Raw genomic sequence first — 12,353 nt, forward strand, 5'->3', positions numbered from 1 at the left:
TAAACAATAAATAAAAAAATAAAGTCAAATAAACTGCTGACCTGTTGCACATGGATGGAAAACACTCTGTTTAGAGTAAAAAAAAACATAATTGAGAACTATTTGTGTAAATGTTTCATAGCTAGGGTTACACAAGAAATGACAGCAGGTCTTAAAGTGATTTTCACAACTCAGGGGCAGGTGGAAAGAACAGTGTTGCTGGTCAAAAGCATCATCTAGTTTAAAAAAAAAGGAAAGAAAAGAAATTGTTCCACTGGTAACACTGGAAACATCATTCAAAGTTCCACATTAAGAGCTTTTACTTAGTGACTACAGCTCACCAAGCTGGCAATTTGTGAGTAAATCTCATCTTAGAAGTACACAACTAGGTCAGTGCTTGATTTGTTACCAAATAACAAAATGACCTGTGGGTAATTCTGAACTGTTGACACAATTCGAGGCTGGTGTCTGTGGAATCAGGACTGACTGGTCTGGAATCTGTGGTGGTCCCACTGAATTGTGAGGTCAAGAGAGCTGCTGTTCCAGGCTCTGTTCAGGGCACAGTGGGCAATCTGTAGAGGTGGAGCAGCCCTCACACTGTAGTCCATGGCCACAGGGCAGCGACACCGAGCCCTGCTCTCCACACGTCACGCAGCACTGTCTCTGTTTCCTGTACACCACCTTAATAAACACAAGAGGGACATGTTAACACCTCTTAAACTGGACCAACACATTAATACATGGTTATGTTCATATACAGTGTTAGTGAATCATCAGGTTACTGGGTGTTTGTCAGTATTAGTCATACATACATGTAAGTTACTGTCACACGTGTCAGCCACTGCAGTACCTTACAGATATGTCGTTTTACAAGTCTTGTTGTAGTAAAATGCCTTTTATCTATAGTAATTTGTATCAGTATGAATAAAGTTAAAGACAATCTATCGTTCTTTCCTTTATTTTCTGCCATATATGGATGGTTACAATAGTGGAAACTCAGGTTAAATACAGGTAAAGGTTCAAATAATGAAGCCAGCACATATAAAACAAGTTCTATAAACAAAAGCTCATGTTTAAAACCTACATCTCTGTATCAGACACTTATTTTTTGCTCTTGGCTCTGTAGGATGTCACACAGAGACAAGATCGCTCTAATATGGTCATGTCCAGAATTGTTTCTGAGGAGCAGCCAATCAGAAAAAAGTGGGCTTAAAGGGAAGTAAATCGAGGTTGAGCCTTACTTTCAACTATGATCATACAGTTTACTCTCACAGAGCCTAAAAACACAGAGCTGAAAGTTAGTATAATAGACCAAAAACATTTTTCTTGTCTAATTTTGAAGTTGTGGGATTTGGTTTCTCCGTTGCCATACAGGACACCGGCCTGTGACGGGAACATCAGGGCATGCTCCAATCTGTTTTAGAGAGCTCTGACTTTCCAGAGGGCTTTATTTCTCCCCCCCTTACAAGTGAGATCAACATAATTACTTTGATGGGCTGCCTAATCTTGAAGAATCTGTCTCAACTTATTGAATTGGCCATAACTAGGAATGAGTCAATTCAGATCTTAGGTTATTTACGTCACCACAGGCACACCCTATTGCTGAAAGTATTCACTCACTCATTCAAATAACTGAATTCAGGTGTTAAAATCCCTTTCATGGCCACAGGTGTATAAAATAAAGCACCTGGGCATGCAGACGGCTTCTATAAACATTTGTGAATGAATCAATTCAGAAGCGGCTCAGCCACAAAGTAGCAGTCCACATAAAATCACAGAGCGGGGTCAGCTGAGGTGCATAGTGCACATTGGTGTAAAGCACATCAGCATCCACCACTGGACTCTAGAGCAGTGAGGGCGTGCTCTCTGGAGTGATTAACCGTGCTTCTCCATCTGGTAATCTAATGGGTGAGTATCCAAGGAGAACAGTACTTGTCTGACTGCACTGTGCCAAGTGTAAAGTTTGGTGGAGGGGGGATTATGGGTAATGTTTCAGGAGTTGGACTCAGCCAGTGAAAGGAACTCTTAAAGCTTAGTATACCAACACTTTCATGGTCCTAACTTTGTGGGAACAGTTTGGGGATGGCCCCTTCCTGTTCCAACATGACTGCTCCAGTTCATAAAACAAAGCCCCCAAAGACATGGATGAGAGAGTTTGGTGTGGAAGAACTAGACTAGTCCTGACCTCAACCTTTGACCTTTGGGATTAATTATACTGGAGACTGGAGCTGTTATAGCAAAGAGTGGGACAATATAACATATGGTGAAGAATGTTTGAGTTCCAGAACGTTTTCAGTTTTGATGCTACCTTCAAAAAAATGAACATTTCCCTCTTGTTTGTGTGACTTTTTTTTCTAAAACCCGGTTGCTCGTTTTCTGGTTGTGGGTGGCACTGTCCCGTTTTCATGTTTCATGCTAAAAAACAATTTCAACACAATTTCAGAATTATATTAACGCTGCTTTCCTCGTGTAGCCAAGATTTCTAATTAAAGTCTAAGTGTGTGATGGAAGTTTTGATAGAAAATTAGGTTAATAAAAAACATGAGATCACTAATTAAACTACTGCACTTCTGTTGCTAAGAAGACAAACCGGAGGAATGTGGTGTGACGGTAACCCTCACTGTGCTTCGTACCATTTCAGATACTAAACAATGACCCTTCATCTACCATCTTTGAGATAGGCTGGCCAGCTTTGTGTGTTAGCCTTCTTACATGTGCTATCAGATATGAAATATCACATAACTGGGACATTTTATTTTTTTCTTTTAAGCCAGTATCAGTATCAAAACATTGATACTACTTTTTTTGACTGGTAAGATAATTTCTGAGGATTTCTGAGTAAGCTACTGCCTACTTACTTAATTAACTAAACATCTAAACTCCTTAATGTTCTATGTGGCCACAAAGTGTTGGTTTGCTAGAACACTAGAGTGGATGCTATTCGACTTCGAAACAAGCAGTGTGAGGCTAACAGGTCGTGGAGGTTGTGGGTATTACCTGTTCCACAGCATGTAAGCAGGTACAAAGCTGAGCCTGTAAACTGAGGACCGACTCCAACGGCAGCCGGTGTAGTAGCTGGAGTTGGTGCAGTGACAGATGAGGATTATCTCCGCTCCTTAAGCTCTCCAGCGCCTCCTGCAGGAGAGTAGCTTGTCTCTGCGCCTCCTCCTCAGCCTGCCTGGCTCTTTCTGCTTCCATGGCTAACCGCGTTGCATGGGCACGTGACTCCTCTGCATCCGCTTTCAGTGCTGCAAACGACTGCGAGAGAAAGCAGGCGGAACAAATGACGTGCAGTCCAAATTGGGATTTGTTTCTTCTATTTCTGCAGGTCACGGCACACAAACTGCTGCTTCAGGGACACGCTCGCATTTACATGCCCCACTACCTACCTACCTGAGCTGTGTGTCTCCAGCTGTGACCCCACTGCTTCAGTGTCCTGTGAGCTTCCTCCAGCTCCTGTTTGAGCCTGGAGGTCTCTGCACAAGGAGCAGAGGGCAGTAGGGTAGGAGGTGTACCAGGAGACCCCTGGCCTGATGGGAAGTGCTCCCAGATATTAGTACTCATACCATTCAGACCTACAAAGAAACAATTAAATATAAGCAAAATCATGTTCTGTATGAGACTATTTGATCATTTAAACAAAAATCTACAGACCTAAAGAGCTATGAGATGGTCCCAGGAAGCTGCTCTCTGATTGGCCAGGTTGGGACAGATGAGTAGAGAAGAATGGTGAAGCATGCGGCCTGACTGGGGGAGATGGTGAAGGTGAGCTAAAAGCAGCGGAGCTGCTAAAAGAGCCTGGGATGTTCACTGGGGCAGAACTCTGAAGCTGGCTACCTCCTGTAGGCCAAGAGAAAAAGAAATGATTTTTACATACATGTACATAATGTTTGATGTCAGACAGATATTCGCATGTCGATAATTCTGTGTGTGTTCATGCTTTCAAATACCGAGCATGACTCCCACACTGGGCAGAGCAGAGCTGCTCTCCAAGCTTCTCTCCAACGCCGACACACCAAAGTCATTCAGGTCGAGATCATCCAGGGCTGATTCTGTAACACATAAAACACCACAACTTACATATCTACTGTCACAACTGCGAGATATGTGGATTTTCTTTTTTTTCACTTTTACTTACCAACAACTGATTCCACCGTTTCACTAGTCGGGTAAAAGGGCAAGGCATTAGCATTCATTCCAGAGGATATGCTGGATCCTGGGGGTCCAAGCGGAGCAGGGCTAGGTGGTGTGGCTGCCAGACTAGAGGGGATACTGGAGGACAGACTCAAAGGGCTGCCAACTGGCAAAAACACCTGAAGGTCCTTATGAAGAAAAAGTAAAAAAAAAAAAAAAAAAAGGTTTTGTTACTTTAACAAATAAATAAGCAAGAAATACATTTCAAAATGTTTGATCGTATTAGAAAACAAGAAAACCTGTTTGTTCTGAGTTGATGCTAGTTCTCTGTGCCGCTGCTCTAGAGCAAAACCCCTTTGTTTGGCCTGAAAAATAGTGACCTTAAATAAGCAGGACAAATATTTTGCAGTAATGTCGTCATTCTAGAGATGATATTTCTTCAGTATATCTTAATAGGAACTCATACAACCACGTTCCCTTTTTCTTATGCGCGTCCTTCTTACCTGATCTTCCCTCTCAAAGCCAGGTGCCCTGCCGTACCCTCCCTCTCCCGCCCACGGAGACTGAGGTTCTGCAGATCCACTCATGTCCTCACACAGAGACAAAACGCTACCAAGAAAGCCCCGCTCTGCTACACATGAGCCTGCAGAAGGAGAGAAGGGATCCGACATAGAGCAAGACCCCATGCTGTGACAACCGGGACTGGCAGAAACCTCCTGGACAGGAATAGGGTCTGGAGGCCTAGGAGGTGGAGGGGAGCTGGGGTTGGGGAATGATGGTTCCTCTGGAACAAAGGGCTCTGGAGGAGGAAGAAAAACAAAAATTACAAGTTGACTCATCAGGCGCCTTGGGTTTCTGAGACATGATCACAGGTGTTTTGTGGGGATTTACTTTCAACATGAGCAAAGGCACAGAAGGGCCCTCTGGGACAGCTGCCACACTGCTGCATGTCATTGCACTTGGTGGATTTATAGATCTGTAACCAAAAAGAGAAAAAAAAAAAGACACTGCTTCACATCTTGGGTGATTTCCAGTCAAGTTCTATAAAATTTCCTCTAAAGGAGACAAACCTCTGGGTGGAACTGTTGTTCTGTTCTCGTGTGGCAGTACTGACATGACTCAGCTCCCTCACATTTACTGGGATCTCCCCACTCTTCACTTTGCTTCACCGCAGGACATGGCAACGCTCTGCGGTGGTAAGAAACAAACAATTTGCTTTAACAACTGAGCCCCAATTGAGCAACAACAATAGCCTCATGTTTTAAATGCCTTCTTTCTTTAGCACAATGAAACACAGCACCTGTATTTGTGCTTGTGTGGGCTGCGTCTCCTGTCTTTGCTGTTGTGATAATACGGACAGGCATAACCTTGACGACACAGGCGAGGTGGTTTCTTACAGAGCTCCGTCTTGTAATGGGACAGCACGTAGTCATTATCTGAGGAGACACAGAGGAGAGAGGAAAGACACAGTGAGGCAGGCAGACTGTGAGGGCAGATCAAGGGAAATTAGGTAAAAATATTTGACCTTACAGCAACTGGAAATCTATATAAACAGACAATCTCAAAATACAGCCCAATATGGATGCTGATTGGACCTGAAAAGATTCAAGACTTGTTCAAACTTGTACGTTATCACAACCTTTGAAAAACTGATATATACATTTAATGAAAGCAAAAAACATGTTTTTAAATAACATTTTAGAGGTTTTGTAAAAACACAACCTAATTTACTTCACACCTGTAAGCACTGTTTAACAAACGGCATCATATCAGATTTCTAAAAGGATACAACAGAGTTTTGGAAACTGAAATCTCTGCAGAGGATTAGAAATCAGTTTGTGCTGCAACTCAGACTAACACATTAGAATAGGTTCATGCAAACATGCATAACTCCAACCAAGTTGAATTGTTGCAAAAACGCTATAGCAAACATATGTTAATAAATGTACGCAAGCTAAGGTAATCCTGCATTACTGTGTTTGTCAGTGCAGGAAGACTAACAATTTTTCATGTTCTTATTAGAAAAGAAATGTAGAGATCCAGCTCCTAGTAGTCCAGTTATTTGTAACTGTTAGTCTGTCTGCTTATCAATCCTGCTTATCGGTTCCACTTGCACTGATGCTACAATCAGCTGATTTCAGTTCATGTGTTGGAGGAAAATAGTGGCACAGTCTACAGCATGGATATTTGCATTATGCTGCTAACACAACTTCAGCTCTTTGCAACCATCTGCACAGACAGCATGCTAACGCTAAGCTAGCTAAGAACCCACAGTGACGTTAAAGCAGAGTGAGTGCTGACCCCAGCCCACCAGCCAGACCCTAAGCTTCAACAAGTAAACTGATGAGAAGTCAGGCTACAGCCTCTGTTTCTACGTCTTCATGTTTCTAGAATCACTGTGGTGATCGCTTTAAGAAATGTCCTGGTTTTCATCTTTGCTTTGTGTTCTATTAAGAGAGTTTTTGTGTACTACTAAGAAAACGATCTACAGCTACTAGCTACATCCCCACACACCAACGCAATCCATATCCTAATGACTACACACATATGATCTTTCTCTTAGTACTTAGGTAGGAACACAAAGCCGATAGTACATAGCAAAGATTGAGCAGTGAGCTGTTTTTCTGCCTGAATTCCTCCTGAAGTGGTGTTCCAGATGTTACCTTGCCAGCGTGGCTCCTCACTCAAGATCTTCTCTATGAGGGCTGTACTCGCTGCCTGTCCCGACTGCCCATCTCCTCCACCTCCGTCTGTGATCCCTGAGCCTCCTTGAGACTCCATCACCTGCATTTCCCTGTGTAGCACGTAATGAGAAAAAAACTTTGTCAACACACAGCCACACACATAGAAACTACTTCAAAGATCGCTTCCATGTTTTATTTGGTGTACCTGATGTCATAAACGGGGCTGCGTAGGTCATGTGATCCGTGAGCAAATGCACAGTGGGAGCCGTTCTTGCTGCAGTGGCCTTTTGCATCAGTTTCATGGATACACGATCCAGTTTTATAGTAGCGGAGATGGTACCTGCGCTCTGTGTCACCTGCTGTTCGATGCAGAAATGGGCACCTGGAATGTCGAAAAATAAAATTCAAAAATGTTAAATTATTTATTTAAAGGCATGCAAATCATGCATACATTTCAATGTTTTTTTCAAATTATGAACTGTTTTGTATGGATAATATTTAAAAAAAAAAACAGGTAAAGAAAAACACACTTCATAATTCTTTGTTTGTGGCAACTGCTGATGTAAATAGGACTGTGGTATATTTTAAGCACACAACATTTAAAGGACACTTTTGTATTCTGATTTGAAGCTCAAATCACAAAATATATACCCTTTGCACCTTTATCCATAGGTGCCAACCAGGACTGTACTGGTAATCAGGCATGACATGTAAATACAATTTTTTATGTTTTTTGTGTCCATATGCACACAGCATACAGGTCGGCTTGATGGGCCACTGTGCACTCTAACACTACCCTACAAGCACTGACAGCAGCCCATTGGTTCATTTTTATTAGAATTTGGATTGCCCCATCACTGGCTCTCCCCTACCTTCCCTGTGCACTCATGCACCTTGTAGAACAGAGTTTAGTGTGGAAGAAGTGGTTGATAAAGATGGCTAAACAAAAGGTAAAGCACGGAACTGAAAAGCTGAGAGAGAAAAAGAAAGAGAAACAAGAAATAAATGCAACAAAATGTGCCAAAGTAAGCAATATGTTAGCAGCTGCACCGTCAGTAGTACCAGCAAAAACTAGTAAGAAGTCGCAGTCACAAACAGTTGCTGCTGCAAGCTTTGGAGAAGTGCAAGAGGAGGGACATCAATCCCAAAAAGAGACTTATGAAGAGACAGAAGAAGGGGTCCGTGGTAGGAAAATAGATGGAGGGACATAATTAATTAAATAAATGGGCTACTTTGACCATAACTAACCACAACTAAGATGCCATTATATGGTGGGCTGCCTGAACCAAAAATGTCACAGAACAGGAATCATGTTGCATCCTTTAGATCTCCATTTTCTTTGTTAATATTAAAATGGGTCATTGTGAGGATTGTACAGCACATTTCACTGGAGGGAGACCCTCAGAGTGAGAGTACAGGTGCTAAAGCATCTACTAGACCTCCATCCATACAGTTTTGGCCCATTTGTGTTCCGAATTACCACTTTGATGCTTTTAATGGAGATAATAAAGGTCTATTGACATTCAGAGACCTACACAATTGCACAATACGCTTCATAAAGAACTTGAATTTGACATTCTCCTGCCAGATTAAACTTGAAAGGGCTGCTAAAACAACAACAAACCTGAAAATGTGGACATTTAGTTAAATACTATGTCTTTCTGTTTAAATTAACCTTACAGAGACTATACATACCACTAATATAGACCTTCCCAGACATGGTGTGGCCAGTTATGCCATTCAAAAACAAAACTTCCCCCTTACACAAATCCCTATTTTTGTTTCTGTTGTAAGTATAATCAAGGCAAGTATCTTGTGCTAAACTGAAGCCTTTGTTACACTCACTCATCTCCGTCGGGGCAGGTGCCTGTTCCCTCATCATATTTGGTACAGTAAACATCTGGGCTGTAGTTGAAGGTTCCGTCCCGTCTGCGTATTGGCCTGCGGCGTCGCTGGTTCAGGAAGTGCCAGTGGAAACAGGAAAAAGGACGGTGCTGTGTACATTTATGTTGCACGAACAGGGGACACTGCTCCGTTCTAAACTCCTTCAGATATCTGGGAAAGAGGTGAGCAGCCAAAGAGACTGAAATATGTTGTTGTACGGTGTCACCATATTTTGAAGTGGCCTACACAAATAGGAATATATTGATATCATTGAGTTTTTCACGAAGATAATCTCATAAAAAGAATTACTGTTTTAGCGCAACACAGTCTCGGCAGCAGTGAGCAAAATTCCTCACAGAGATTTATATATATATATATATATATACACTTTCACTACACAAAGACTTAATGAATGCTGCCGTGACACACACACAACAAAGCACTTAAACGATGCTCCACCGCACAGCCTGTAAGAAATGGCTACTGTTAATGTCCAACGTTAGGCCTCTTTATGGAGACCTACAGCGCTAAATAAGCACATTATTTGCTTTGTCCATTTTACGCAGGTTTACTATTCATGGAGTTTCCTTAAATACATTTTAACAGTTGTTTTCTGTGTTTAAGTGCACGTGAGGTTGTGTACACTTGTGTACACAAGCTAATCCCGCTAACTAGCTACGTACGTGTAATGTTGAGGTTTCTCGGGCTGCACGTTCAACACGGTTGCAGGAGATGTTGACCCCCCTGCAGGCGAAGACGAAGAGGACGAAGAGTGTCCTCCGGCACTCGTCGCTACCGAAGATGACGGGGGCTGTGGATACGTTTTAGACATTGTACCCTTCTAAACCCTAACAACAAGAAGCTTGTTTTTAGCTTACTGGCTAGCTATTCTCATTAGCTTCGAAATCCGCATTCTGTGGCGATGTGAGCCTGCGCAGGGCAAGAGGAAGTAATAGCAATGGGACAACTAATAACACGGAACTATGGGATTTGAAGTTCAGTTATAACGTGACTAAAGCTGTGATTCAAAACTAAAGTGAAAGTCATAAAACACTCAAAATATTAACTATCACATCGTCACAGAGTTATGGCATTTGCACAAATGTGAAACTGAAGAAAATAAGGAATCGAGGTCACGTTTATTTCTTTATTTGCTTGCTTCCATTGGCTGTACCTTATATCCATTGACCCAATCAGTGTGTAGCGTTTTACAAGTATGACGTCACGACAAAGTATTAATAGTCGGCCTCGTTGCCCTCTATCATAGAAAACGCTTTCGGAGGTTCCGGTGTTGTCTTCGTGATTAGTTTCACGCTCAACTAAAGTCGAAAAGGTAACCTGAGTATTTCTTCTTGCTAATAATACGTCTAATGATTGTATTGTCTTTGCTGTGACATGTGTTGTGATTTTTGTTTTAGGGTTTAAGTGTCGGCTTGCTAACGATAGCCTTAGCTAAAAACAGAACAATGGAGTGTCTTGCGGTTCGTCGTTTAATGTCACCATTGACTCGATAAAGTGAAGTTACAACTCACAAACGATGCTAAAATTGTTTAAATGTTACGTGAAATTTCAGCGTGATATCTTTACGAAATGGCTAACAGCTTGTATAACCGTTTGTGCTAACATTTGTAGAGTTGAGTTAAAGCAATGTTGTTTGAGGTACAACGAGAAACTGAAAATGGCGAAGTCGAAAACCAGAGACTGGCTGGGCTGTTTTGGGCTCCCACTGTTTTGACGCCATTGTTTGCGGCTACCTCGGACCGTTAAAAGAATTTTAATCGTTCATGTCAGTATGTTAATAAACGCGTTAAGCGAAACGTGTTAAAGGACATAATCACTAGTTCGCTTTAGTGGAAACGGTTACATAAGCTGCGGTGGCGTATAAAAGTAGCGTTGCTTGGTGTTGGTCGCCTTGGGGGAGGGGGAACCGACGGTGCTAGCCATGTAGGCTAGGCTAACACGCTAATTTGACTAATTGGTGTCGTACCAGTTTCTGCCGAGCTGCTTTATTGATGTAGCAGTTTCTGACCTGGACTTTTGTTTTTCGTTTATCCTAAAAGCTAGTACAACATGGCCCGTACCAAGCAGACTGCTCGTAAATCTACTGGAGGAAAAGCGCCAAGGAAGCAGCTTGCGACCAAGGCCGCCAGGAAGAGTGCGCCATCCACGGGAGGCGTGAAGAAACCCCATCGTTACAGGTGTGTGGCACTCTGGTTGCCCTTAACAGAAATAAAGATTTCCTGGCCGACAGTGTTTAATATCTGCTCTATTCATCTGCTAGGCCCGGAACTGTGGCTCTGAGGGAGATCCGTCGCTACCAGAAGTCCACTGAGTTGTTGATCCGCAAACTTCCCTTTCAGCGCCTCGTGAGGGAAATTGCTCAGGATTTCAAGACTGACCTGCGCTTCCAGAGTGCTGCTATTGGCGCTCTTCAGGTAAGTGAAACATTTACATTTGACCTGCAGAGTAATAGCACTGTAACGAGAAGCTTATTTAAATTTCATTTTTCTCTCTCCTTAAACAGGAGGCCAGTGAGGCCTACCTTGTGGGTCTGTTTGAGGACACAAACCTGTGCGCAATCCATGCCAAGCGTGTCACCATCATGCCCAAAGACATCCAGCTGGCACGTAGGATAAGGGGAGAGAGGGCCTAAGTGGCTAATGACTCCATTGTCATGACAAATGATCCTATTTATCATACTTAACCATTTTGTGGACTTTTATTTTCTTGGCTTTTTTTTTTAACAGTTTTTTTTTTTTTTAACTTGACACAAATCAATCATTCCGCAAGTGCGAGCCCCTTGCAGACATACAATTGTTTATCATTAGATATGGGCTAGGTTTGCTCTAATGTCTAAGCTTCATTAATGCAAGCAATGGTTGAGAGCAAGCTATCATGCATATAATTGTCCTCTGAGCAAAAGGGTTGTTGCCACAAATGCAGTATGAACTATCAGCATTGATAAAAGTGTAGCTACTGTTTGAAACAATAAGTTCTCCATTGTCACAAAGGGGCGAAGCCCAACTATATCCTCCTATAGCCAATTGCTCTGCATCCTACTTCTATTCAGTTGGCGCGCATCACTAGGAATTCTCATTGTACCTTGCTGTGGTGAGATTGGGTCGCGGCATTCTTCTCGGCAGCTGAGCAAATCACAAAGATGCACAAGCAGTTGTACTCTTGTGCGCCCATCTGATCACGAAGTTCACTTTGAGAATGAGACTTGCATGTCACTACACAAACTTGTGCTCACTCAAAGTACCATCAATGGAGACAGAGTTTGTCTGAAGGGGGCTTCAGATTATCCATTGTGGGTCATATCATAAGATGTAACATCACTTGACTTTAAACTTGTTGTGGGTGCTGGGGTCCATCTTCCATGGGGGGCAGGATTTTTAATCCATTTACCACAAAATGCCAGCGTGTCATGCTCAGTAAGGCCCAGTGTCGGGGTGTTGGCTACCTCAGTTGATTCTCTATACTTGGTAACAAAGAGCATGGCAAACCCCTGCATATATCGATGGCTTTTTAACATGTTTTTTCCAACATAAAATCTTGGCAGCTACATTTAATACTATTTATGAAATGTTGTCACATGTCTTTCTATTAAAGGTCTTTATGAGTAGTAAGAGGTGTGTCCTTTTGTTTTTTTTTTACTATACACACAGTGAA

At 42.4% G+C, this 12,353-nt stretch overlaps 2 protein-coding genes across 2 annotated transcripts; one reads left to right on the forward strand and one right to left on the reverse strand.

Moving 5' to 3' along the window:
- Positions 1-485: 485 nt before the first annotated feature.
- On the reverse strand, positions 486-9,650 carry unk (unk zinc finger). Its single transcript, XM_005721884.2, has 15 exons — positions 9,365-9,650; positions 8,643-8,852; positions 7,003-7,179; positions 6,777-6,907; positions 5,414-5,549; positions 5,184-5,301; positions 5,005-5,089; positions 4,617-4,912; positions 4,413-4,478; positions 4,118-4,301; positions 3,930-4,031; positions 3,634-3,819; positions 3,373-3,554; positions 2,977-3,237; positions 486-660 (listed from the first exon to the last, which is right to left on the reverse strand). The coding sequence occupies exons 1-15, from the start codon at positions 9,511-9,513 to the stop codon at positions 505-507; spliced, it is 2,439 nt and encodes an 812-aa protein (XP_005721941.1). The 5' UTR covers positions 9,514-9,650; the 3' UTR covers positions 486-504.
- Positions 9,651-9,904: 254 nt separating this feature from the next.
- Positions 9,905-12,310, forward strand: LOC102208829 (histone H3.3). The gene is made up of 4 exons (XM_005721882.2): positions 9,905-10,014; positions 10,742-10,879; positions 10,963-11,116; positions 11,206-12,310. Exons 2-4 carry the CDS (start codon positions 10,752-10,754, stop codon positions 11,332-11,334), a joined length of 411 nt encoding a protein of 136 aa, XP_005721939.1. The 5' UTR covers positions 9,905-10,014; positions 10,742-10,751; the 3' UTR covers positions 11,335-12,310.
- The last annotated feature ends 43 nt before the right edge of the window (positions 12,311-12,353 follow it).

The sequence above is a fragment of the Pundamilia nyererei genome, unplaced genomic scaffold, assembly GCF_000239375.1.
Source record: "Pundamilia nyererei isolate P.nyererei 1_Seehausen unplaced genomic scaffold, PunNye1.0 scaffold00005, whole genome shotgun sequence".
Classification (NCBI taxonomy): Eukaryota; Metazoa; Chordata; class Actinopteri; order Cichliformes; family Cichlidae; genus Pundamilia; species Pundamilia nyererei.

Bases quoted from the DNA above. Each gene is read 5' to 3' on its own strand.
- unk (XM_005721884.2), bottom strand. From the start codon at position 9,513: ATGTCTAAAACGTATCCACAGCCCCCGTCATCTTCGGTAGCGACGAGT. The intron at 8,853-9,364 runs GTACGTAGCTAG...CCTCTTTCCCAG, and splicing joins GAGAAACCTCAACATTACAC to ATATCTGAAGGAGTTTAGAA. The intron at 3,555-3,633 runs GTCTGTAGATTT...GTTTCTTTGTAG, and splicing joins ACCATCTCATAGCTCTTTAG to GTCTGAATGGTATGAGTACT.
- LOC102208829 (XM_005721882.2), top strand. From the start codon at position 10,752: ATGGCCCGTACCAAGCAGACTGCTCGTAAATCTACTGGAGGAAAAGCG. The intron at 10,880-10,962 runs GTGTGTGGCACT...TTCATCTGCTAG, and splicing joins AAGAAACCCCATCGTTACAG to GCCCGGAACTGTGGCTCTGA. The intron at 11,117-11,205 runs GTAAGTGAAACA...CTCCTTAAACAG, and splicing joins CTGCTATTGGCGCTCTTCAG to GAGGCCAGTGAGGCCTACCT.